This window comes from Oncorhynchus masou, chromosome 1 (genome assembly GCF_036934945.1).
Source record: "Oncorhynchus masou masou isolate Uvic2021 chromosome 1, UVic_Omas_1.1, whole genome shotgun sequence".
NCBI classification, from domain to species: domain Eukaryota; kingdom Metazoa; phylum Chordata; class Actinopteri; order Salmoniformes; family Salmonidae; genus Oncorhynchus; species Oncorhynchus masou.
The window spans coordinates 19260075-19287623 of record NC_088212.1 but is presented as its reverse complement, the minus strand read 5'-3'; the positions used below and the strand labels follow the sequence as shown (position 1 = coordinate 19287623).

The 27549-nt window shown below is 43.0% G+C and overlaps 1 protein-coding gene across 5 annotated transcripts; it reads left to right on the top strand.

The window, feature by feature from the left end:
• The first annotated feature begins 96 nt into the window (after window positions 1-96).
• git2a (G protein-coupled receptor kinase interacting ArfGAP 2a) lies at window positions 97-26689 on the top strand. Of its 5 annotated transcripts, none has more exons than XM_064954264.1 (20): window positions 97-719; window positions 9910-10043; window positions 10172-10284; window positions 10583-10688; window positions 10780-10866; window positions 11196-11326; window positions 11485-11579; window positions 11810-11855; window positions 12410-12461; window positions 12595-12667; window positions 12920-13017; window positions 13300-13411; window positions 13561-13700; window positions 13822-13971; window positions 16658-16930; window positions 23780-23862; window positions 24076-24267; window positions 24627-24755; window positions 25636-25699; window positions 25888-26689. In XM_064954264.1, exons 1-20 carry the CDS (start codon window positions 668-670, stop codon window positions 26098-26100), a joined length of 2343 nt encoding a protein of 780 aa, XP_064810336.1. In that variant the 5' UTR covers window positions 97-667; the 3' UTR covers window positions 26101-26689. The 5 variants fall into 5 exon arrangements, with proteins under 5 accessions (XP_064810336.1, XP_064810262.1, XP_064810011.1 ...); XM_064954190.1 differs by lacking the exon at window positions 24627-24755 and adding an exon at window positions 20258-20344; XM_064953939.1 differs by lacking the exons at window positions 16658-16930; window positions 24627-24755 and adding exons at window positions 4472-4561; window positions 20258-20344.
• The last annotated feature ends 860 nt before the right edge of the window (window positions 26690-27549 follow it).

The following is a 27549-nucleotide window of genomic DNA, read 5'->3' as shown; positions in this document are numbered from 1 at the left end:
TAAGTGGTGCATGTTGCGTAATTAAACTGCAAATCAATTACACAATTCCCCCAATCTCGTTTACCATAGACGTCACATCCCTTTCACACAAACAACAACTCGTTAGCCTTCTTATTATAGCTCAGTGTAGCTGGCTCACATATCTAGCAGACGGATGGCTAGTTTGCTCAACTTGTTTAATTAAAGTGATGTCAGTAGCTAGCTACCTAGCTAGTCGTTTGGCTGACCATTTTACATTATGTACAGGTAGTTCACCCCGTAGCTACACCATCCACTAGCGGTTTGCGTTCTGCCAGCCACCGAATTAGACATAATTTTTACGTAGTGTATTGCTGCTGTCCACGTTGGATACATTTCGTAATTCCAGAGTGACTTTGACGAGCTGGCTCGGCTAACGCAAAGAGCATCTCGCCTCTACCTCTCTGGCTGTTACAGACTAGTGGCAAGAGAGTTTCCGTCGTGACAATCGCAGCTGCTTGTTGTGTGCAAGCTGCTAACATAATTAATTTAGCGGTACAGTAGCGTTGTTGGAGCAAGAAACTAAAAAGAGGAACCAGGTTTTCTTTGTACTTCCTATTTGCTCCTTGCCAAACTGATCTGTATATATTTTTTTAATGAGTAAATAAACAGACTCACCGATTTCATTGACATTTTTATCTCTGCAAGGATGTCTAAACGATTAAGGAATAGTGAGCTATGCGCGGATTGCAGTGTGCCAGGTAAGTCACTTAACGTTACTGATCAAATGTGAGTAGCTAGCTGTGGTTAGCCAAACCATACATAATCCAGGCAGAATACCTGTCAAGTATTAATATGGCTAATAGATTTAGCTATAACTAGTTACTGATGTGTTGGTTTATGTAGCTAGCACGTATATGAGCTCAAATTAAGCGTGATATTAGGTTAGATAAACTAGGTACCTAGGACAGTTGAGTTGTTGGCAGCTGTGGCCTTCAGTTTTGTTACAAGCAGTGTCTTCCCCTATGTTGCCAACGTTGTCAACTACAGTGTAACATGTAGTTACTGCTGGTTCATTGGATGTACAATAATGCACAGAGCCATCTCCTGAGTCCGTGCATGAGTCATGCAAGTCTTTGCATGATGTCATCATGGTGTGGTTATTCCAATGCAATGTTTTTTTTATTTTACAGGCATAATCATTTTAGAGGATTTCCTATCAAAGTGTTGCTGCAATGACAATGTATTTGATGTGATTATCAGTTGAAGTTTTAAGTGTCACACAGACAATTGTCTCTTTAGTCTGTGTAAATTTGAATATACACCTTTTTTGATAATCTGCCAAGGTACAGTTGAAGTTGGAAGTTTACATACACTTAGGTTGGAGTCATTAACTTGTTTTAGAACCACTCTACAAATGTCTTTGTTAACAAACTATAGTTTTGGCAAGTTTGTTAGGACATCTACCTTGAGCATGACACAAATAATTTTTCCAACTATTGTTTACAGACATATTATTTCACTTATAATTCACTGTGTCAATTCCAGTGGGTCAGAAGTTTACATACACTAAGTTGACTGTGCCTTTAAACAGCTTGGGAAATTCCAGAAAGGATTCATTGCTTTAGAAGCTTCTGATAGGCTAATTGACATAATTTGAGTCATTTAGAGGTGTACCCGTGGATGTATTTCAAGGCCTACCTTCAAACTCAGTGCCTCTTTGCTTGACATCGTGAGGAAATCAGCCAAGACCTCAGAAAAAAAAACGTAGACCTCCACACGTTTGGTTCATCCATGGGAGCAATTTCCAAACGCCTGAAGGTACCATGTTCATCTGTACAAACAATAGTACGCAAGTATAAACACCATGGGGCCACGCAGTCGTCATACCGCTCAGGATGGAGACGCGTTCTGTCTCCTAGAGATTAACATAGTTTGGTGGGAAAAGTGCAAATCAATCCCAAAATGACAGCAAAGGACCTTGTGAAGATGTTGAAGGAAACAGGTACAAAAGTATCTGCATCCACAGTAAAACGAGTCCTATGTCGACATAACCTGAAAGGCCGCTCAGCACAGAAGAAGCCACTGCTCCAAACTGCCATAAAAAAGACAGACTACGGTTTGCAACTGCACATGAGGACAAATATTGTCATTTTTTGGGACATGTCCTCTGGTGTGATGAAACAAAAATAGAACTGTTTGGCCATAATGACCATCTTTATGTCTGGAGGGAAAAGGGGGAGGCTTGCAAGCCGAAGAACACCATCCCGACCGTGAAGCACAGGGGTGGCAGCATCATGTTGTGGGGGTGCTTTGCTGCAGGAGGGACTGGTGCACTTCACAAAATAGATGGCATCATGACGTAGGAAAATTATGTAGATGTATTGAAGCTACATCTCAGAACATCAGTCAGGAAGTTAAAGCTTGGTTGCAAATGGGTCTTCCAAATGGACAATGACCCCAAGCATACTTCCAAAGTTGTGGCAAAATGGCTTAAGGACAACAGTCAAGGTATTTTAGTGGCCATCACAAAGCCCTGACCTCAATTCTTTAGAATATGTGTGGGCTGAACTGAAAAAGCGTGTGCGAGCAAGTAGGCCTACAAGCCTGACTCAGTTACACCAGCTCTGTCAGGAGGAATGGGCCAAAATTCACCCAACTTACTGTGGGAAGCTTGTGTAAGGCTACCTGAATACTTTGACCCAAGTTAAACCATTCAAAGGCAATGTAAACTTCTGACCCTCTGGGAATGTGATGAAAGAGGTAGCCTAGTGGTGAGAGTGTTGGACTAGTAACCGGAAGGTTGCAAGTTCAAATCCCTGAGCTGACAAGGTACAAATCTGTCGTTCTGCCCCTGAATAGGCAGTTAACCCACTGTTCCTTGATAATAAGAATTTGTTCTTAAAAAAAGAAACTGAAATAAATCATTCTCTCTACTATTATTCTGACATTTCAGTCTTACAATAAAGTGGTGATCCTAAGACAGGGAATTTTTACTTGGCTTAAATGTCAGGAATTGTAATGAACTGAGTTTAAATGTATTTGGCTAAGGTGTATGTAAACTTCTGACTTCAACTGTAAGTGTATGACATGGCATATACACACACAACAAGTGTCTCTTCTATCAAATATCAGAATATACTGTTACAATGTGGTGTAGTTGTGTTCACCATGGCCTTTTTTGCACACCAGGGGTTTATTCATTACGTGGATTCCGTTGCTAAATGTTTCGTGTATTGCAAAATACAGAAACTGTTTACTCTCGGAACCAAACGGGGAAGGACCTTTATGAATCTGACCAATAGAAACTAGTTTTTGTTGCAAGCATTTTCTGTTTATTACACATAATGAATACACCACTGACTGTGGGTGTTTATTGTTGATCGTCTTCCTGTGTCTGGCTGGCTGCAGATTTCTGAAGAATCATGACAAAGGATAAGAATCATGACAAAGAATAAGGCCCTGCCCCCCCCCTCCTCCCCTACACATTTTGGTTTTTGCCATAGCACTACAGAGCTAATTCAAATAACCAACTCATCAAGCTTTTTCAAGTATTTTAATCAGCTGTGTAGTGCTAGGGCAAAAAAACAAAATATGGGGGGGGGGGAGAGTTTGGGAAACCCTGGATAGAGTTGCTTCTGTTTTTATTGCCTTTCCGGAATGAGTTTTGACAACATAAAGGTAGACTCCACAAAAGGATGTTGTCACAAGCAGCACTGCAGTTATTGGGCTGAGTGAGATGCAAGACTTCACTCACACGTGCTGTTACAGCATGGTAGCCACGGGACCAACACAGGGGAGAAGTTGAGCCTCAACTCTGTTGCGGAAGTTGACACACTATGCTGTTTATTTTCTGCATTTACGTCATATCGCTGAGTACCTTTTTAAGTTGTCAAAACTCATGATGATGAGTAGAAGATCAGACCAGGTGCGCGCTTCTTCCACATCTGAACTGGTTGGGTCCTATAGTTACAATCTCTGCTGTTCATTTTGGGGGAAATGAACCAACTGTCAACCTGAGATTACAAGGTTGTATAACAACCTGCTGTGTTTGTGAGTCCCATAGGGCGGCGCACAATTGGCCCAGCATCGTCAGGGTTTGGCCGATGTATGCCGTCATTGTAAATATGAATTTGTTCTTAACTGGCTTGCCTAGGTAAATAAAGGTGACATTTTTATTTAAAAAATTAAGATTGATGGTGTTGTCACTTCACTCAGAGGCTCTCTTTATCAGTGGTTAGTAAACAAAACAATCCATTACAAATACTATACATTGTTATCTTATAGAATAATTACAATATCCTAACAATTTAGGGTGCTTTCACACTTTGTCCCTTTCAGATAATTTTTGTGAACTCAGTGCAGTTCTATGAATTTTCTGTGCAGTGTGTGAGCACTCTAAAGGAACTCAGATCCCTCAAAAGAGGCCACAAAGCAAACTGAACTGAGACCATCTTGAGAGGTGGTCTGAGTTTAGTTCGCTTGAATTTAGTGGTCCGGTTTCTTTTTTTAGGGCAATGTGAACACACCGCTCCCCAATGCAACACTGATTCCCCTGCCATAACCCCTCACATTGGTTCCTCAAACGAGAGAAGATGTGCAGGTTCGTGGAAAAACATGTGTGCCATTTTTGGATGCACAGAAATAAAAAAATATTTGTAGTGTTTTCAGTTCAGATGAATTGTTTTCAATATTTGTTTTATCGGCTAAGAGAGCTTCATAAATTGTTTATTGGATTGTGGGGTTTGAATAGTGTGAGGACGAAAACATATTTTGTGAGAATCATAACATTGGGTACAAAATCATTTCTAGCTGAATTCTATTTTAGGGGCAGTAGTCTACATTGGGTGTAGAATTTTTCAATAACAACATTATTTAATCTGCAGTTATTCTTCTGATAGGCCTATTTTATTTTGTTACTATCAAAATGTAAATATTATTGGTATCTTCTGATTGCATTTAGTTACAATATGACATAATAATTGTAATCTATTAACTTCCAAAATGTAAATAGGTGTCTAGATGTCCGATAACACGTTCTGATGGAATGGCTTGTCCTGCAGTTTGTGAAAACACAGAGTGCATTGAGTGAATGTTGTAAAATGATCTTGGTTCCTTTCTGAATGTAGCAATGTGAATGCAAAGAGGACTGAACACAAAATGGGTGAAGTGAACTGGCAGAAGAGTTGAGTCCTCATTCAATGGCATGGGCAGTGTGAATACAACGATAACTTAGTTATTATTATTTTTACTCCAGAGTTCTTCTAAAGAGGACTGAGATCTGTTATTTTGGAGGACTATATGTGAAAACACCCTTAGAGCTCATCCAAAATGGGTAGAAAACATGTACCATGCTGTTTCCCTGTGAGAGGAGTCTAATGGCTTCAGTGCTGCGTCGTGAGGGGCAGTTTTGGGTAATGTTTAGTCCATTTCGTACTGGAATGATGTTGTCCAATTAGCATAGGAAGAAAAACAGGATGTTGACGAGTTGCTGAGGATGCAGTGAGAATTGTGGCTATTGTATTTGATTTTCTATAAAATGTTCCACATCTTTATTGTGCCTCTTCCTCCACTGCTGATTTAAGTTCTTCTATCAGTACATAGTACACATTAGACTCTCTCAGAGTTGTAAATCTGTTTAGGCTTAAAGCATGTGCACTTTTTCCTGAAATGTTTCTCAAACAAATAGTGGTAGATGGGGCTTTCTATTATCATTTTGTCAGTTGTTGATGTGCCAAGTTAAAAGAAGAATGCTGCTTGGTTAGAATAATATTGAAAAGCCTACTTAGTAACTAGGCCTAGTCTAATTTATTGTGACAATAAGTAGGCCTAGCTGTATGTAATCCCGTCCTCCAGCCGGCACTCTCTAGCAATTTAAACTTGGGAACGATGGTTAAGCTGTAGGGCAATTCTACAGTAACAGAATTATGCTGAGACCGTGTACCTACACTATTCTTCAAGGAAATCTGTTTTTGTAAAATGTTCAGTTGAAATTGTTCAAAGTTGTCCATGTGCATAAAGTTGTACGGTTTGTTTAACTTTGCAATCATTGATTTTTGTTTGACACACATTTTTAAAGTGACAAATCGGAGTCAAAGTATCATTCTCTTATCGTGGAATTGCCCTGTTGTAGCCTAGAGCCATTCTGAAGTAGGCTAGCCCATACCCAATGTATCTTACCACTCATTGTACTTCATTATATCCATTTCAGTGTTTTCCTAGATCTCTTTCCTTGTCAGTCCTACTAAAAATGTGTCAATGTCCCTCCCTCCTGACACCAGTTGGCCTGGACTGCACCTCTGTGGGGCTGTTACCAGTTGTTGTTGGGGTCTGAATATTTTTAGCGGGTACAGACATGCGTTTTAATTTAGCAGCACTTTACACTTGTTGACGAAAGGGTGGGCTTCTCAGCACCCAGCTCTCACTGGGCAGGAAGAGGAAGAGACGCAGAACGGTACACCAGGTGCAGGAGCCTGACTGGTCTGCAGCCCCAACACACATTTCAGCTGTCGCCAGAGAGACGTGACAACCCCACTGCCACTCATCATTTCAGAGTGGCAGTCACCCAGTCGACCAGTTTTGCAATTTGCTTCTCTGATGAGATGCAATTTTGTTTGTTAGTTAACCTATATGTTGGTAAGTTTGTCAGTGACGTAGTCATTTTAGATGTTATGACGCTCCCATCCAATAGTGAGTAATTGTAAGTTGGTCAGTAACATGAGCTAGCAGCATGCATCTCAATGAAATGCCACATAGTGTTTAAGCTAACACACTGTCGACACCGATACTGTATTTAGACATTCATTGCAGTACTCGCCAGAATTCTTGACTGAAGGTTCTGCATATATCTATTTTGAAGTGAAAGAGCAAGTTACCCAGGGGGCGTGAACATCTACTCAAGTCTCAACCAACTCAAACATTATAAACGGGGGTTTAGAAGGAAACACAGCCTAGCCTACTTAGTTCTGACTCCAGGGCTCCGTTGTTAAAAACAGAGCATTCTCTGACTGGAAATAATGATCAGCAGATCACTTGATCACTTCTCTCCTTGTGCTTATTGGGTCACATGGTGAGGAGAATGCAGGTCAGGGGCATTAAGGCAGTCCTCATGGTACATCTGTTGCCCCCTGCCTTAAGAGCTGGCCTGTTGGTTTAAATTGACTAAGTGGGTCCAGATTAGCCTATGTTTTGGAGTCATTTGCATCACACATTGAAATTAAACTAGGGAAGAGACTGCTGCTGAAAATACAGAAATCTAACATCCCTTAATACTGCTGTTGTGTTTTGATGAGACTGAGTGATGTCTTGCTCCATGGTTTGTATAGTCTGTCTCAGTAGGCCTGTCCCTTCCTCTCTCTGGGTGTTTGCTGTTACTTTACCAGCAGCACGGTGTGCAAGTTCAAATAAGTTTCAGTTCTCTCTGCAGTTAGCGGTTCTCTTTGAAGGTCTGCGTGATCTATGATGAATCTCTCATGCTCACCCCCATCATGAGCCTAGAATGGGACTACCATTCCAAGACGTTGCTCGGTGGAGTGCACAATCCTGTAATGTGCACATATTTTGTGGCTGTTTAGACGGACGTTGGCTAGTGAAAGAGGACATGTGGTTCAACTTCCACTTTGCGCTCTGCATAACTTCACTACCTAAACGGACAGTTTAGCCTGTAGGAGCTATTTCTTATGACTTGAATTGTGATTATGTGACAGCTTTGAAAAAAGTCTGTCAATAGAAGTTAGTGCTATCAGACTAATGTGCCCTGAAGTTGTCTCCATGTTAGCCTCAATGGGGTTTCCTTTATCTACAGGCAGGATCAGTTCAGGCATATAGATTCCAAGGGTGTATCTGGGCCGGCTGTCTTGTCAGTGTAGCCCAACTGGGATGCCACCAGAATGGAGAGGCTGGGGCCAGAGTGAGTTTGCAGCTGAGTGAGAAGTGAAGTGGCCTGGCTGCCAAAGGCAGCATGCCAGAGATTTGAATAATGAATGTGAGGAGCAATGGAAAAGCCCAGTCATGAGGAAGGTGCCAGTAACCAAGGAAAACCGTGTAAGTGTTGGCTTGATTGGTTTCAAACAGTGACTGCTGATGTAGCCTCTAGATGATATGAAAAGTGGCAGTTGTAATGAGTGATCATTGAGCTGTAGGCTAGGATGAGAATCAGACAAGCATTGTGTCAGTGCATTTTCACCCACAGGTCCTTCTCAGTGTATTCAACTACATGGTATTACAAATGAATGAACAAAAGCCAAATGAGGCTTTGCAATTGAGTTGGTGAAATATTCAGATGTATGTATGTATGTATGTACAGTGGGGAGAACAAGTATTTGATACACTGCCTATTTTGCAGGTTTTCCTACTTACAAAGCATCTAGAGGTTTGTAATTTTTATCATAGGTACACTTCAACTGTGAGAGACTGAATCAAAAACAAAAATCCAGAACATCACATTGTATGATTTTTAAGTAATTCATTTGCATTTTATTGCATGACATAAGTATTTGATACATCAGAAAAGCAGAACTTAATATTTGGTACAGAAACCTTTGTTTGCAATTACAGAGATCATACGTTTCCTGTAGTTCTTGACGAGGTTTGCACACACTGCAGTAGGGATTTTGGCCCACTCCTCCATACAGAACTTCTCTAGATCCTTCAGGTTTCGGGGCTGTCGCTGGGCAATACGGACTTTCAGCTCCCTCCAAAGATGTTCTATTGGGTTCAGGTCTGGAGACTGGCTAGGCCACTCCAGGACCTTGAGATGCTTCTTATGGAGCCACTCCTTGTTTGCCCTTGCTGTGTGTTTCGAGTTGTTGTCATGCTGGAGGACCCAGCCACGACCCATCTTCAATGCTCTTACTGAGGGAAGGAGGTTGTTGGCCAAGATCTGGCGATACATGGCCCATCCATCCTCCCCTCAATATGGTGCAGTCATCCTGTCCCCTTTGCAGAAAAGCATCCCCAAAGAATGAATTTTCCACCTCCATGCTTCACGGTTGGGATGGTGTTCTTGGGGTTGTACTCATCCTTTTTCTTCCTCCAAACACGGCGAGTGGAGTTTAGACCAAAAAGCTTTATTTTTGTCTCATCAGACCACATGACCTTCTCCCATTCCTCCTCTGGATCATCCAGATGGTCATTGGCAAACTTCAGACGGGCCTGGACATGGGCTGGTTTGAGCAGGGGGATCTTGCGTGCGCTGCAGGATTTCAATCCATGACGGCGTAGTGTGTTACTAATGGTTTTCTTTGAGACTGTAGTCCCAGCTATCTTCAGGTCATTGGCCAGGTCCTGCCGTGTAGTTCTGGGCTGATCCCTCACCTTCCTCATGATCATTGATGCCCCACGAGGTGAGATCTTGCATGGAGCCCCAGACCGAGGGTGATTGACCGTCGTCTTGAACTTCAGCAATTTTCTAATAATTGAGCCAACAGTTGTTGCCTTCTCACCAAGCTGCTTGCCTATTGTCTTGTAGCCCATCCCAGCCTTGTGCAGGTCTACAATTTTATCCCTGATGTCCTTACACAGCCCTCTGGTCTTGGCCATTGTGGAGAGGTTGGAGTCTCTTTGAGTGTGTGGACAGGTGTCTTTTTATACAGGTAATGAGTTCAAGCAGGTGCAATTAATACAGGTCATGAGTGGAGAACAGGAGGGCTTCTAAAAGAAAACCTAACAGGTCTGTGAGAGCCGGAATTCTTACTGGTTGGTAGGTGATCAAATTCTTATGTCATCCAATAAAATGCAAATGAATTACTTAAAATCATACAACGTGATTTTCTGGTGTTTTGCTTTAGATTCCGTCTCTAACAGTTGAAGTGTACCTATGATAAAAATTACAGACCTCTACATGCTTTGTAAGTAGGAAAACCTGCAAAATCGGCAGTGTATCAAATTCATGTTCTCCCCACTGTATGTATGTATGTATTTACTGTATGTATTTGTTTCCTTTATGCTTAGAGCCTCGTTGGGCTTCTGTGAACAGGGGCGTGTTGATCTGCGACGAGTGCTGTAGTGTTCATCGGAGTCTGGGCAGACACAGCTCCCAAGTGCGTCACCTGACTCACACACCATGGGCTCCTACACAGCTACAGGTAAGATCCCACACACACACACACACACACCATTACTGTGGTCAAAGCTATCCCCTTTTCTTCTTTTGTGATAGAACAGGCTGTTGGTATGTTTTGTTTAATTGATCATATCTTTGTCTTTTAATCAGATGGTTCAGATGTTATACAACAACAGTGCAAATTCGATATGGGAACACTCTCTACTGGACCCAGCATCTGTGATGAGTGGGAAACGCAAGGCCAACCCTCAGGACAAAGTACAGTGAGTCATGAGTGTTTGATGGCTGCTTAGTGAGCCAGAGTGTACACTTATTCACAAGTGAAGGAGGAACATTTGGCCCAGTTGCACTAGTACCCTTTTCACACTACTGAGCTGATACGAACCATGCTAAACTGCATTGACCTGGTTACACATTCCCCAAAGTGCTGGTTTGGGTCAGCACGATAGCGTGACAAGGGTATTGGGAACTTAAGAGTAAGTGTTGCTGGATATCCTCCCACGAGGCTCTTTACTCCATTTCTCTGCTGTTTACCCCCTCTTCTTTTTGTCATTCCCATAGCCCAAATAAGACAGAGTTCATAAAGGCCAAATACCAAATGCTGGCTTTTGTCCACCGGATGCCTTGTCGAGATGACGACAGCTTCACTGCCAAGGACTTAAGCAAGGTGAGATCTCGGCCACTCTGTGCTAATGAAGGTTTATTTGGCTTGAATGAGCAATATTTTACTAATAGATGTTGATTTTATTTTCCCTCAGCAACTTCACTCCAGTGTCCGAACTGGTAACCTGGAGACATGTCTGAGGTTACTCTCTCTGGGAGCCCAGGCCAACTTCTTTCACCCAGTAAGACTCTCTGATCACTCATCTCATTTCTCCCCTATCCAGCTTCTAAACATATCCTTAACAGCATGTTAATGCTACATTTTTACTACCAGTATTACTGTTTTGCTCACAAGTACAAGAGCAACTTAATAGAACACTGCTTGTGGAAGAAAAAAACATTCCAAAAATGAATTATTTTCATAGGTTTAACCTTTTGTGGTGTAGTGTTTATGCCACAAGCAGTGTGAACAGACCCTTACCCTTTCTCACACCCTATCTATGTGTTGATGTCTTTCTTTCTTCCTAGTTTGAATTGTTCACGTATGGGTGGTGTCTTACCTTTCCTTCAGGAAAAAGGGAATACGCCGCTGCATGTGGCTGCCAAGGCAGGCCAGGTGTTTCAGGCCGAGCTGCTGACCGTCTACGGGGCCGACCCCGGCGCCCCCGACACCAGCGCCAAGACTCCCATTGACTATGCAAGGTACTGCAGCATCCAGCCTTTTAAAGGGATAGTTCACCATTCAGAATATCAAACTTATTTTATCCAAGTCATAAATAAAAAAAGAGTGTGGCTTTGCTACCAGGCTGGCTGTTATGGGTAAGAAGAGGCATAACTGGTTTCTCTCGTGTGTTTCTCAGGCAAGCTGGCTACCATGACCTGGCTGATAGGCTGGTGGAGATTCAGTATGAACTTACCGACAGACTGGCTTTCTATCTCTGTGGAAGAAAGCCTGGTAAGTGACGAGAGTCCTTCGCCTTCTCAAGCTAGGCTGCAAGCCTTGTGTGTCCATTTTTCCAAACCTCTGTCAGCTGCAGTTAAAACATAGCATTGTTTTTTTTTCCTGCTAAATCAACACACACTCGATGTTTGCAGCCTAGTTTTGGGGCTTACTCAACAACACATACGGTAACTCCCATGAGTTCAAATCACAACAATCCATATTATGTCCGTGCTTGCTTTCAGATCATAAAAATGGCCAACACTTCATCGTCCCACAGATGGCCGACAGGTAAGGAAGCATTGTGTAGGTCAATGCATAATATACTATTCTGGTCCCAGACTGTTTGTGCTGTATAGCCAACCCCTATGTTTGTTGTCATGCCAAATGACAACCAGAGGATTTGTCAAAAAAGCTTAAACAGATCTGGGACCAGACTAATGAAATATATCACTTTATGGGGATCATTCTTAGATAAAAAAATATATGTAATTAAGAAACCATGAGCTGTTTCTTTGACCGTGCAATCCAACTCTTGGGCCTGCCAGGACATGTTCTGTGGCTTTTTGTAACAAGCATGACAGGAAATAGGCCAAAGCAGTTGTTTCATAGTTAAAACAACAAAATCATTGTTATAATAATGCATATCTGAGAAAAATCTGAAATTTCTGGTCTTATTATAGCATAGTTCTGGTATTTGAACTCAAATGAAGCATGTTCTCTTTTTGTATTGCTCTCTTTTGATGGATAAGGAACATGTAAGTATTTGATCATAATGAGGTTTGACCATTTTCGCTCCCATTCTAAATCCGAGGCTAAGCAGATGTATTTTTTCCCATCTATAGCAGTTTAGATTTATCAGAACTGGCAAAGGCAGCAAAGAAGAAACTCCAGTCTGTAAGTGTTCTAGTCATTCAGGTTTTGATTGTAATATCATACAGTACATAATGCATATAATGTAAATGTAACCAAAGCATATCATAGAACTAGTTCTGGTTTGATTTCTCACATATCACAAATTTCATTTCAGCTCAGTAATCATTTGTTTGAGGAGCTGGCGATGGACGTGTATGACGAGGTGGACAGACGGGAGACGGATGCAGGTAAGACACACTGAGGGACCGACAGTGATGTGGAGTAACATCAGTGCATGTTTCTTAGCATTTAGTCCACCATGTCTAGTTAAACATCTTGATGGTGTTCATTAGGCAACAAACTGAAGAAAACCGACTGAAACTGGAAGGGACTACCTTGACTTATCCAATAAGAAACAGGCATTTTTTGTTTCCTGTTCAAAAAGTTTTCTGTTTCCTAATAAACATGGCCCTGATGCAACATCCCTATGTTCTGCACAGTATGGCTGGCGACACAGAACCACAGCACGCTGGTGACAGACACCACCGTGGTGCCTTTCCTTCCTGTGAACCCAGAGTACTCATCAACACGAAACCAGGCAAGCCTGCTGCATACTGTGGATATAGATACTTTTGTTTCAACTGTATATTCTCCCCTGTTTTTCTCCCTCCCTTTAAATATGACCGGTTCTCTCAGTTTCAAATGAAAGTTTATTGTTCGCGTACACCGTTTAGCAGACGTTATAGTGGGTGCAGCAAAATGCTTATATTACCAGGTCCTAACAATGCAGTAAGATGTCAAACAAGTAAATAAATAAATCAGGAAATGTCATCAGATGCAATAGGAAAGGATACATTATGTATAATATTTCTTTCTCCAGGGACGGCAAAAACTTGCGAGATTCAATGCACATGAATTTGCAACACTTGTCATCGACATATTAAGTGACGCGAAGCGTCGACAGCTGGGAAACTCTACGATGAGTCCCAAAGGTAGAGTACTGGACAATAGTGGATCTACTACCTCTCTCTCACACGCACATGGCTCACACGCATGCAATCAAAATTGTGTTCTTTTGACGAAATGAGAAAGGTGCCCCATTTATTTATTTATTTTCTCATTTGCTGCTTTGTGGTTACAGAAAACGTTGAACTTATCCTAAAAAGCGTGAGCATCCGGCGCGGCAGTGAGGGTCTGGACAATGACCAGCCGGACTACGACAGTGTGGCCTCTGACGAGGACACTGATCAGGAGCCACCCTCGGGCAAGGACCGGACCAAGGTAACTAACGCGATGGCGTAGCACGCAAACCAAGTAAAGGATTTCAAGTACAGGACTGTATGTAATACTGAAATTGAGCACCTGCAGTCTGGCTTTTCAATCGCTGACTTTTCCTCTACAGAGTCTGGACTCGGACCTGTCAGATGGACCTGTCACGGTGCAGGAGTTCCTGGAGGTGAAGCACGCCCTGTCTGCCTCGGAGGCCAAGATCAAGCAGCTGATGAAGGTCAACAGCAACTTAAGTGGAGAACTGCGACTGATGCAGAAAAAGGTACCACCCACTGCAGAGATCCACCAATCAGATCACTAACACCACCGGTCCGTCCACCTCTTGGCCGATGAGATGGAGGGCTGGACTCGGGGCGGCACTGTGGTTGATCAGCCGAGCTCTGGTCCCTCCCCCATGCAGTACCTACCCACCCTTCTTATGAGGGTCCTAACCAGTAACCACCAGACTGCTGGGGAGGTTCTCCTGCAAGGCAAGACTCTCCCTCTTGCTCCACCGTTTGGGACAGCATGTTTCAGTCCATGTTCAGACAATGGCTTCTATAGCTTGACATATTATTATTTTTTACATTTTTTAACTTGTGTTAAAGAGCTGCATTCTTGCGCCACTGCATTGTGGAAAACCATATCCCTCCTTCCCTGGATACAGTGTATGATACAGTAAAACCCATGTTATTTCATATGGTATGACTAACAGGCATGCTCAAGTAATCAGCATGACATCACCCGCACTGTGAGTTTCCATCCCCTCGTCATACCCACAGTGACTAACATAGTAAGCATAGAATCGGTCATTTTTTTATAAGGGTTTTTGTTTTTACACTTTAAAAAAAAAATGTTTGCTCATCAGAATTGTCCACTTGAAGATGTGAGATCACACCGGTCTTACTTTTACACGGGTGCAACATTTACCTTGTCAAATCGAAAAGGTCCCATTGTTCCTCTGTTGTGGTAAATATTATTTACAGCCCAGGAGCACAATCACTTCCAGAGTTCAGCTCCATAGTGGGTGTTAACAGAATGTTTTGCTCTAACCTGGAGTCTTCCCTATTTCTATGACCCCAATAATGTATCATACTAAATCCCACAATCCGGAGTTTGTTTCAGCTTAACAGCAGTCCCACCACTTGATTTGGAATAGATCAAACTATAATTTCCTCCAATCAACAGCCGCCTGTCGACCTAAAAAGCGTAGATGGTGTGACAAACGGCCTTTAAAAGGACCGATTTGAGAAACCATAGAAATATGGGGAATGCCTTTACAAGGTAGTGAGCTGTTTTGAATAGCTGTTTTTGTAGCCACAGCAGCCATACAGGCTCCGGATTGTGGCTTTGAACCACTTTGCCCTGGGTCGTGAATACTATTGTTCTATGGGACAAACAGTACAAGCCAAACTGGTATTCCTCAGTGGTGGACGTGTACAGTATGTGATTTAGCTATGTGGGCTGGCATTGTTTTCACTGATTGGATACTCTGTCTTAGCTGTCAGATAACTTCCCCCTTGCCCTCTATGAATGAAATGGCACACTCCACCCTGCATTAGATTTCAACCAGACCATAGAGTTGGATAGAGCGCGCACTTGCAAAAGCCTGTTTTGGAATGTGCAGCGTCATTTAGGTCTTACACTGTTTTAAACTAGTCAACTGGGTCGGACTTCCTATGGGTTCAATTGGATCACAGAATTCCATCCAGGTCAGTAGGAGGGATCAGCCAATGAATTTTACTCCTGAGAAAACATTCCAGCACGGCAGGTGGCAGTAAATCACCAAACTTGGGTTTATGCCCGTTCAGACTATATAAACTCCAGCACGGTAGGTGGCGGTATGCATCTCTTCATTTTGTTTATGAACCACTAGTAAACTCATAGAAGTAGAATAATAAGAAATGTACTACTTTAAAATTGAGAGCCCACTGTAGACTGGTTGGTTGTTGAGCAAAAATACCCATGCGTGTGCAACTATGGGGCAAAACAGATGGGTTTGGCTTAGACTGTTGACAACATGTAAACTAGATTTAGTCTCCAAATGTTTATTGAAAACATAAATACATTTGCACCATGAGCACTTGTTGTCTCGCAAATACATTGTTACAGTTGTTGGTTAGCTAGCAAATTCTATCCACATTCGCATAGCCATGATATCAGTCAAAACACCTAAAAGCGAGACATGGTATCACTAACCAGATACAAGCTGAAATGAGACACCTACGTTTCCCCACAAGTCAAATTCTTGTCATTGTTGCTAGCTATCGGACCATTCAGAATCAACCAGTCAGTGATGCTACTCGTTCTGTCACAGGAGCAATAATGGAAAAGTGGGGGTGTGCCCTCTTTCCAACTCTATGAACCAGATAATGCAATTGCACAAGATGGAGAACACTGATGGGGTCATATCTCTTTGACTATCAAGATCTAACAGGGTCTTTGTATTTTCTGGATGCCTCCCTGGCACACAATTTTTGTCCCTAGTACTCATATCTTATCTATCAATCATCAGACAGAGACGGGAGCTATCTGAACTGTCTGGCTTGCCTGGTGCCCTTTCTGCTTTCTCTTAACTCTTGCTGTGATTTGAGTGGAGTTTTTCGAATGCCTAGCATGGGTAACACCAGGGGGGGGACATGATTAACAAGAAGATTAACTATGTTAATTAGCATGTTATAAAGACATAAGTAGTAGCATAAAACATTGGACTTAGCTTAGTACAGATTGATGCTGATGGTTCCCAACAACGGAAATCAACCATTTAGAAGTAGAGAAATGGGGGCAATCTTAACTTTCACTTAGTCTCCCATTGACATCAATTCATGACAAGTGAAATTCAACTTAAGTGAAAGTTAGGATTTGCCCCGTGGAGAATAAAGCATGCGTTAAAGCTAGAAAACTTAAACACCTTGCTTGCTGATAAGAAAAGCGCCCTTTTAGTGTATTTGCTGACCCGTCTCTTCCAGCTGCATTCTCTGCAAAGCGAGAACACGTCTCTCAGGCGACAGGGCCCAACCACCCATATCTATCAGGTCCCCATCAGCAGTGGGTCAGAGTACACTGACCCTCCTTCCTCCAGCCCCTCGGCCATGAAGCGCCGGCAGTCAGCGCGGGCCAGCCGGCCCATGTCCATGTCTATTTATGAGACTGGCTCAGGCCTGAAGCCCTACCTCCCCAAGGGGGAGACCCCCTACCCAGAGGAGGGTATCCCCACCCTGCAACCCTTCCTCCCACCTCATGTAAGTAAATATCCCGCAGCCAGCCTCCTTTGCCATTCGCTCTCAAATCTCCATCTTCTTGTAGTCTCCTCAACCATTTTTCTCATTCTCTTTTCCTGCAGCCTTTTTAAAAATGTTTTCTCTTCTGTTTTCATTTCTGCTTTTTTTAATTAATTTTTCTGTTTTTCTTTGGTGTACTGTAGTGTTTGCTGGTAGCTGTTATTTGGCATCTTGAACCTGATAGTGATAATCAGCCAATACAATGTCAAGCACACAGGTCACAGGCAGCTAGTCTCAACTCTGTCTGCTCTGAAAGCCTGCAGTCTCATAGGATTCTTCTCTGGGCTGTTGGTTTCCACAGTGTTTCCTGGGTCGTGCTCCAAGACCTTTTAGAATGCATCCATCTTCTCCCTTCCTTAAAGGAATAGTTCACCAAAATTATATATTGGTTTTCTTACCCTATAAGCAGTCTATGACAGCAATCCATGCTTTGGTTTAGTTTCCCTGGCACTGTTTCCAAATGCTAATGTGTTAGCATTTGTGGCACAAATCCTATTCAAGTCATGGTACCGATATTAACATATCTGTATCACCCAAAATAATATAAAATTGATTGTGAAGCTCATAGATTTGAACATGGTGCAAAAAAATGCTGATATTGGTACCATAACAAATCAAAACAAAGCATAGATTGCTGTCATACCTTGTCCATAGACTGCTTACAGGGTAAGGAAACGAATGTATAATTTTGTAATTTGGGTGAACTATCCCTTTAAGATAATCACAGATCTATAGGTGCGTAGATATGTGAAAACATTTCCACTCAATTGCTTTCAGAAATCTTAGTGCGTTAGATCTGTGATGGGTGCATTTTAAGGTATTCGAACAGGACCCTTGGAGTACTCTCTGTTCAAACATTGTCTCAGACAATATGAAAGATGTCAGAATCACACTTGTTATTTTAATTTCAATCTGAAATATTGGAAGGTTTGTATGTCATTTCAAATAAGCATTAAACATTAACATCCCATAAAAAAAATGTTCAGAGTTTTTTTTGTTTTTATGTCTCCATGACAAACTAACACAGAATTTCCCAAACTAGGCTCGCGACCTCATGTGGTGATTTGGAAATGGGGTCGTGAGAGAAACTCGCGCTTGGTTGATAGAACCGGGTTTACGTCAGTAATCTCCAGTAGTCGCTAGATGTGGTTGTAATAAACAGAGCGGTTTTTGTTTTCTGCCTATAAATATGGCTCTACCGTTTGAACTGTTTAAGCTACAAAATATTATGACCCTATCACTGAAAGATAAAACTCATGTCTTCTGTTTCTCTCTACAATGCCCGCAATCTTTATTAAAATAAGTGCACAAGACCAAGCACTAAAACAGAAGGGGGGAGAAGAACGTCATCAATGATGGTGTTCTTTTCTACACAGAAGACCATAAAAAATCATTATGATCTTCTGAACTACCTTTCTGATGCATTTCAGTCTCTTCAAACATTCAGCTTGAGATACTGTCAAAAATAGTGTCAGACTGATTTGCAATAGATTGTCATACCCCCAATAAATAAAATTCACATTGGCCGTTGGTTACAACACTTTATTTATATTGAAATGGGGTCGGCAGGCAAAAGAAAGTTTGAACCCTTGAAGTAACATTAATTTATGGTTCTAAATCCTGGTGTGTGTATAAATTCATTTTTAAACAAAAGGAATTTGGTGTTTTTGTAATTGAACTAAACTGTTCTGGTATTTTGAGAGGCATTCTGGGATTGGCACATCTCCACTCACTGGATGATTTTAGGTACACCCATCTAGTACCAGGTCAAACCCCCCTTTGCCTCCAGAACAGACTGAATTCTTTGGGGCATTCTACAAGGTGTCTGGAACGTTCCACAGGGATGTTGGTCCATGCTGACGTGATGGCATCATGCAGTTGCTGCAGATTTGACAACGGTACATTCATGCTGTGAACAGCCTGTTCCATCTCATCCTAAAGATGCTCTATTGGGTAGAGGTCTGAGGACTGTGCGGACTAAACCAAACTCACTGTTATGTTCCAGGCAATGTTTTTCCACTCCTCAGTTGTCTGGTGTTGGTGATGCCCGGTGTGGAGCCACTTCTTCTTGTTTCTAGCTGATAGGTGTGGAACCCGATGTGGTCGTCTGATGCAATAGCCCTTCCGTGACAAGGATCAACGAGTTGTGCGTTCTGAGATGCCGATTCTGCACACAACTGTTGTACTGCGCGGTTATTTGTCGGTTTGTGGCCCGCCTGGTTCTTGCCATTCTCCTTTCGATCTCATCAACGAGCTGTTTTCGCCCACAGGACTGCCACTGACTGGATGTTTTTATTTGTTGCACCATTCTCTGTAAACCCTAGACACTGTCGTGCATAACAAGCTCAGGAGGACGGCTGTTTATGAGAAACTGGATATCAAGCTCGGTCGCTTAGGTCACTCGTTTTTGTCATTCTAACATTCAATCGAATAGTAATTGAAAGTGTTGATGCCGGTCTGCCTGCTTTATATAGCGAGCCACAGCCACATGACTCACTGTATGTAGGAGCACATTTTCGTGTCTTACTCTATCAGAACCCAAAATATAACTTTGCTTTCCTCCATTGTTTGTGAACAATGTAATTATAAATCTACCCCCTCGAAGCCAGTTCCACTGCTTGTTTCCATTCATCCCTTGTAATCAGGGACTGATTTAGACCTGGGACACCTGGTGGGTGCAATTTTAATGTTTAGGTAGAACAGAAAACCAGCAGTACTCCAGACTTCGTAGGGTAAGATTTGAATACCCCTGCTGTAGCCTGTAGCTGCAGAACATGGTTAAAACTATACTTTTTACCTCATGGATGGTCTTTCCTTCTGTCTATGGATTTCATAATGGTTGCATTTATCTAGCCCCACCACTCAGGTGTTTACAAAAACATGTGGTGGAGTGACTGCCTTGTTATTTTTCAGATCCCGGAATGCCCCTTTCAATATTGCTATGAAACAATCTTGTACTATGCAGTATCAAAGGTAGAATATGTTCATTGTCTAGATGTTTAAAATGTTCTAGGTATGGGATGAGGTCCAGTATTCCCAGATCGAACATGGCAATGATTGTAATGCAGTTATTCAAGTCACATTTCTTGTCATGCAGTCTCGTTTATCATCACATTTTATGGTTTTCTTCATTCTTACTTTGATTTTGGTTTCTTAAAGATTTTTTATTAAAAATGTATTTTAGTACTCCCAAACACTGTTACTTGCATGAAGTCTTTGTTCATGGGAGCACTAACAATTATTTTAATTTTATTTTAATTTTTACATATAATTTGAACCCCTTTCTAGATGGGAAGGGGTGCTTTTGTGACCTCTTCATCCCTCCCCTCCTTCCCATCCACCCTGTCCTGGTCACGGGACGAAAGTGCTCAAAGGGTTAAGTACCTCCTCACTTGGTCCATGTCTCTTGACACAGCAAATCCATTGGGAGCCCTTGTCCTCCCTCCCTCCTTTTTGTCTTTCATATGCTGCTTCCTCCCTACCTGTCCTGTTGCATGAGCCAAGCCACCACCCCATGGGCTGCCTTCGTTTCACTACTCATACATATCTCTAGCACTACCACCACCCATATATGTCTCCAGGGACGTCACCAGGACCTGGCTTTCAGGGTCCTGGTGACGTCTACGATGCCTGCCACCGCAGAAGTCAGAGCATTCTTACTTTGTGCTTCACAGAGCTTGTGTGAAGTATCTCCACCACCACCACACTACATGACCAAAAGTATGTGGACACTTGCTTGTCAAACATCTCATTCCAAAATCATGGGCGTTAATATGGAGTTGGTCCCCCATTTGCTGCTATACAGCTTCCACTCTTCTGTGAAGGCTTTCCACTAGATGTTGGAACATGGCTGTGGGGACTTGCTTCCATTCAGCCACAAGCATTAGTGAGGTCGGGAACTGATGTTGGGCGATTAGGTCTTTCTTGCAGTCAGCGTTCCAATTCATCCCAAAGGTGGAAGATGGGGTGGAGGTCAGGGTTCTATGCAGGCCAGTCAAGTTCTTCCACACCGATCTCGACAAACCATTTCTATATGAACCTCGCTTTGTGCACGCTGGAAAAGGAAAGGGCCTTCTCCAAACTGTTGCAACAAAGTTGGAAGCACAGAATCGTCTAGAATGTCATTGTATGCTGGAGCTTTAAGATTTCCCTTCACTGGAACTAAGGGGCCTAGCCTGAACCATGAAAAATATCCCCATTCCATTATTCCTCCTCCACTTTACAGTTGGCACTATGCATTAGGCAAGTAGCGTTCTCCTGGCATCCGCTAAACCCAGATTGCCAGATGGTGAACGCGTTTCCAGAGTCCAATGGCGTCAGGCTTTACACCATTCCAGCCAATTCTTGGCGTTGTGCATGGTGATCTTAGGCTTGTGTGCGGCTGCTTGGCCATGAAAACCCATTTCGTGAAGCTCCCGACAAACAGCTGACGTTGCTTCCAGAGGCAGTTTGAAACTCGGTAGTGAGTGTTGCAACCGAAGACAGATGGTTTTTATGCGCTTCAGGACTCTGCGTTCTCATTCTGTTAGCTTGTGTGGCCTACCACTTTCCGTCTGAGCCGTTGTTGCTTCTAGACATTTCCACTTCACAATAACAGCCCATACAGTTGACCAGGACAGCTCTCGCAGGGCAGAAATTTGACGAACTGATTTGTTGGAAATGTAGCATCCTGTACTACGTTGAAGTCACTGAGCTCTTCAGTAAGACCATTGTACTGCCAATTCTTTGTCTATGGAGATAATGTGGCTGTGTGCTCGATTTTTAATGTACCTGTCAGCAACCGGTGTGGTTGAAATATCAGAAATTACTAATTTGAAGGAGTGTCCACATACTTTTGTGTATGTGTGTGGTATATATAATCTCCACCACAACCACCCATACATCTCCACCATCACTGTCCTCATCATGCCTGTTACAATCAGCTAGAGGGTTTTCAATGAAGCAGCACTATGCGCCAAGATCACACACCCATCTCAATGCAAAGGTTTGCCTACCCTCCGTGAGACCAGTTGCCAGTTGAAGTCAGCCTATTGAGAATTTTCCCATTTCCCATTTTCCCAAATTCCTCATTCCTTATGCAAATTCCTTCCACATTCCAAGCTAATATTTTGCAATACTTTTAAACTTGATGACCTCTTTTCTCCCTCTAACCAGCACATGGCCGTTGCCCAGTAAACGTCATCCAGCATGCCCTCCCTCGCCTCTAGTAACATCTAAACTCACCGGTTATCCAGGAGTCTGTCCCGCACCAAGAGGTGGGACCTGTTCAGAAGCAAACAGCCCTTAGCCCCTACCCCCTAGACACTTGTGGTGGTCTGGTGAAGGTTTAAGCAATATGTTAACAATTCTATCTAACCTATCAGTGGGCAAGGTGAAGCTCTCAGATCTCCACAAGTGCATAAGGGCTAGGGGTTATTTCTGGACAGGGCCTTTGACTGACCAATGTGCAAAACTTCAAACCCAGTGGTAAAGAAATTGACAAAACACTTGTACAAGCTAACCCCACTTTCAGCAGTTTGCTGTATTGTGTTTGTGTGGGCTGTGGCATCTTGCCCTGCAGACAGGAAGAGGATGTTTTTTGAGCAGGTCTAATGGGCTAGGCTGGAAAGGGTATGTAACTATTGTATGTGGCCTGTGTCCCCCTTTGGGTGTTTGTCTCTGCTCTTTTCTTTGAAACTCACTGCTTCTACAGTTTCTCTTCTCTGCTGAAAGAGTGAGGACAGTGCAGGGTCAGTGCTGTGCGCCCAAGCTTCCAATCTGATACTAGAGTAAAGCTATTATCCACCAGTCTTGTGACGCAGCACACAATGCTTACAGGCTGGAAGGAGCACGTAGTATAGAGTATTGAGCACAGTTGACTTTAAATGGTCAGATACATTTGTTACCTAGTACCTCCATCAGCATTGCCTCAGTCGATGACGCAGTGCCCCCCCCCCCCTAGAATTGTGCAGCTTTTAAGCTTTTGATCCAAATTAATCAGAACCTTGATTCCATGATGTCATGAAAGTTATGACTCTGAATAAAAGTCTTGGATCGGAGCTCTGGAAAAGAATGGATCATGGTTCTGATGTAATTCATTGGAGGTTGTTTGTCTGATAGATATCCAGTCATTCCCTGACTTCATCTGTCTTGGAGTGTGCATTTTAAAAAGGGTGCAGCCAGCACGGCAGTGTTTGAAGTTTTTCCTGGACTACATTTGGCCCTTCATTCCCTGCCATGGTTTAGGCTATTACTTTGTTAGTTTTAATATTGTCTCCGTCTTTTACTAGCAGGAGTTCAAAGGTTTTCATTGACATTGGACAAACCTAGCATCCCAACATGGCATGGTACCAATCAATCAACCAACCATTCCAGTTGTCCAGTGTGGTTTCTATTACAGTAGCCTATCGACATTGAATTTGCAAATGTTACCAATTTGGATAGGTTTCATATTGAGGGCAAAAAACTAAAACAGTTTTGAACCCCGGATAACCTCTTTACTAACCCTGGCAATGAAATTCAAAAGGCTTCTCTGTTTTGCTTTCGATGTTGACTTGTTTTATGCATTGTCGTCTTTGTTTCTTTCCCATGGTTTTAGTTCATTCAATTTGTCACTGCCACACATACTATACTGTAAGTTGTTAGTGAAACTGTTTAAGAATTTCTGTCAAAGTTTCGATTTACGTTTAGGCCTAGGTATGATGTAATGGTTTGTGCTATACCACTAGAAACTATTTTGTATGATGCATTGGCATTTCTTGCTTGCATTTTCATTGGTATTTGTCACAGTGACAATTTGTTTTACTCTCCTTTCTCTCCCTCTCATGTTAGGCCTCCAAGATGGAGAAACAGAGCAGCATGTCAGACGGTGACTATGACAACACAACCAATGACTCTGAGTTGGAGGACTCAGGGTAGGAACACACACTTCTGTGTGCACGGACAGCGAATTCACTGATACAATCCACACAAAGCAAAGGCACACTGTCAGATTTGAAATCGTCCCTTCAAAGTTGCCACTGCTTCCAGTGTTACACATCAGGTGGTGAAAGTTAGGTCTGGATGTAAGGGTGCAGAGATTGTAGTAACATCCTTAATTTTCCTGTCTCCCCCCCCCCCCCTGGCAGTGTGGGCAGGAGGGGGAGGCTTAGGAGCAGTGGCTGGCTTGGGGAGGGCAGCTCCATCCCTGAACTGGATGATCTTGAAGCCGAGCCAGACTCTGCGCTCCCCAGCACCGAGGATGTCATTCGCAAGACAGAGCAGATCACAAAGAACATCCAGGATCTGCTCCGCGCTGCACAGGAGAACAAGCATGACAGGTGAGGAAGAAGTGGCAGGTCATGAGCTCAACACCGAAAAAACAAATTAAATATAACTCCTATGTTGTAACTATCTCTATTGAGATAAAACTAGGCTTTTCCTGTCTAACAGAATTCATCACAGCTTCACCAATTCTCTGTTGTGTATTCATCAAAGTACCTCCACTTCCTAGATTATTGAGTTCCCCCACTGTCACTGATTTGTTTACTGGAGCTCTGCATTTTGTGTTCTTCTCAGTTCAGTGTTTTTATTATTCCCTCTATGATTTCACCTCTGTCTTTTTCTGTGTTCTCCCACCCCGTGTCATTATTTCGAGGGTGTTGTGGTCCTCTGGTCTCTCCCCCTCTATTCCTGTAAGCAGACCTTGTGAGGGTGTCCGCCGGCTCAGGCACAGTCTAGGCTGTTTCAGCAGCCTGGTGCCCTGGGCCGAGAAGGCCCCCTCTCCCCTGCAGCCCCTCAACCTGCGCTCCCTCGATCCTGCCGCCTGGTACTTTACTGGCCCCTGCTTCTCAGGCAGTTTCTCATCTCCCTCACACCTTCTCTTACACACTTTCCCTCGCTCTTACACACCTTCTCTGTCTTGCCTACCCCTGCTCGGTTGCCCAATTCTGACTGATTCCCTCCTTTTGCTGTGTGTGGCCGGCTAGGCGTTAGTGTGTAAGGCTGATCCTAAAGAACTCACTCACCTACTCTCTTCATTTCTTCCATTGCAAACATCAGTACAAACACCATTACCTCAAAACTAAACTTTTGATATTCAAGGTACCAATGATTTGTTTAGTTGGTATTCCATTGAATATTTAGTAGTCATCTAAATGAGATAAGAGGGCTAATCAACTTTATACGATTATTTCTATATGTGTTTATGTTAGGGAATGGTGTAATATCCAAATGAGCAATTATATTCTTTATTTTCTTGTTTTGTCATAGCTGATAGTTCATCACACATAATCAGCTCTAATCCCTCATTCCTGTCTATATTACCCATGATTTATAGCCTGGGTACCAATCTGTTTCTGCTCTCTTGCCAACTCCTCAGTGCAGAAACTGATTGGCACCCAGGCTACGGTAATTATGGCAGCTGCAGTTTGACCGTGTCAGAATGCAATATTTGGAATAGCATAATAGATTAGCCAAGCACGAAGAATGGACTGCAGTTTGCTTTTCAGCATGTAGCTCTGAGTGTTGAATTGTGTTTTGCCTCTTCACCTAGACTAAAAACTCAGATCGGTCTTGTTTTGAAAATGGTTGTTTTGGGATTGCAAAACATTTTAATATAAGTTTTTTTTCTTTTTTTTCTCCATGAAATAATGACATTAAAAGTCTGTCTTATTAACCTCTCTCCTCCTGATGCTTTCCTCTTAAAGCTTTATACCCTGCTCCGAAAGAATACATGTGGCTGTGACGGAAATGGCTGCCCTCTTTCCCAAGGTAAGCTCACTGAACGGTCCATGGTACCATCACACACACACGCAAAGGCCTTTTAACCCTTTTTTCCCCTCACCTTGTATTTTATGTTTATCAATTTGAATTGCATCCTCTAAGAAATGTGGTAGAGAAATAAAGTTTGATTGTGTGTTGTGATGTGTTGAACCCTGTAACCTCATCTCACCTTTCAGAGACCACGTTCGGAGACAGTGCGAGGTCCCCTGCGCCTGTTGACGTCCAGCGCCTTCCGGCTCCAGGGAGAGTGTCAGAAGGCAGTGCCCCCAGAGGGAGGTCCAGGGCCTGACATGCAGCTGGTCACCCAGCAGGTTATCCAGTGTGCCTATGACATCGCCAAGGCGGCCAAGCAGCTTGTCACCATTACCACCAAGGAGAACAGCAACTGACCATTATAACCACTGCCGCCCGTCGCAGGCCTTTTAGATATCTTGAAGGCCCGAAATGTCTCCACGTGTTGTTCATCCTTTAACTTTGTTGTAGAAAATCTATATATAAAAAAAACATTTTATTTCTGTTTTTAAATGTGTATGTGATATTTGCATGTCATTTTTTATTTAAAGACAAATGTACCCAATTATAAAGAGTGTTGAAGTTAAAACATTGGGACAAAAAGACAACTTGAGCTATGGGAAAGTGTCCGGAGCTCTACTAACTGCAAGGGAGAGGCTGTACTAGTAGATTTATTTCTATGGACTTGATTTGTCGTGAGCTACTTCAGGAATCTACAGTACAGCCAGATACTGACAAGATGATTGTGGAGATCCTTCGTCGCTAATGTGCAGTTTCTAAACCGCACTTCTTGATAGTTTCTTTTTTTTGTGGTTCTAGATATGTCTTCCTCGCCCACAAAGACTCCCAACTATCGCATATACCCTCCTTAAGGCTTGTCATCCACTTTGATGCTCCTTATCTGAACCAGGAGTCTCAAACCGGCGGTCCCCAGTCCAGCTTGCGGCCTGGAAGTGAATTTAAGAAGCCCATTATACACTGCTCAAAAAAATAAAGGGAACACTAAAATAACACATCCTAGATCTGAATGAATGAAATATTATTATTAAGTACTTTTTTCTTTACACAGTTGAATGTGCTGACAACAAAATCACACAAACTATCAATGGAAATCAAATTTATCAACCCATGGAGGTCTGGATTTGGAGTCACTCAAAATTAAAGTGGAAAACCACACTACAGGCTGATCCAACTTTGATGTAATGTCCTTAAAACAAGTCAAAATGAGGCTCAGTAGTGTGTTTGGCCTCCACGTGCCTGTATGACCTCCCTACAACGCCTGGGCATGCTCCTGATGAGGTGGCGGATGGTCTCCTGAGGGATCTCCTCCCAGACCTGGACTAAAGCATCCGCCAACTCCTGGACAGTCTGTGGTGCAACGTGGCGTTGGTGGATGGAGCAAGACATGATGTCCCAGATGTGCTCAATTGGATTCAGGTCTGGGGAACGGGCAGGCCAGTCCATTGCTTCAATGCCTTCCTCTTGCCGCACGAGCATATGGTCTCACAATCTCATCTCGGTACCCAATGGCAGTCAGGCTACCTCTGGCGAGCACATGGAGGGCTGTGCAGCCCCCCAAAGAAATGCCACTCCACACCATGACTGACCCACCGCCAAACCGGTCATGCTGGAGGATGTTGCAGGCAGCAGAACGTTCTCCACGGCGTCTCCAGACTGTCACGTGCTCAGTGTGAACCTGCTTTTATCTGTGAAGAGCACAGGGCGCCAGTGGCAAATTTGCCAATCTTGGTGTTCTCTGGCAAATGCCAAACGTCCTGCACGGTGTTGAGCTGTAAGCACAACCCCCACCTGTGGACGTCGGGCCT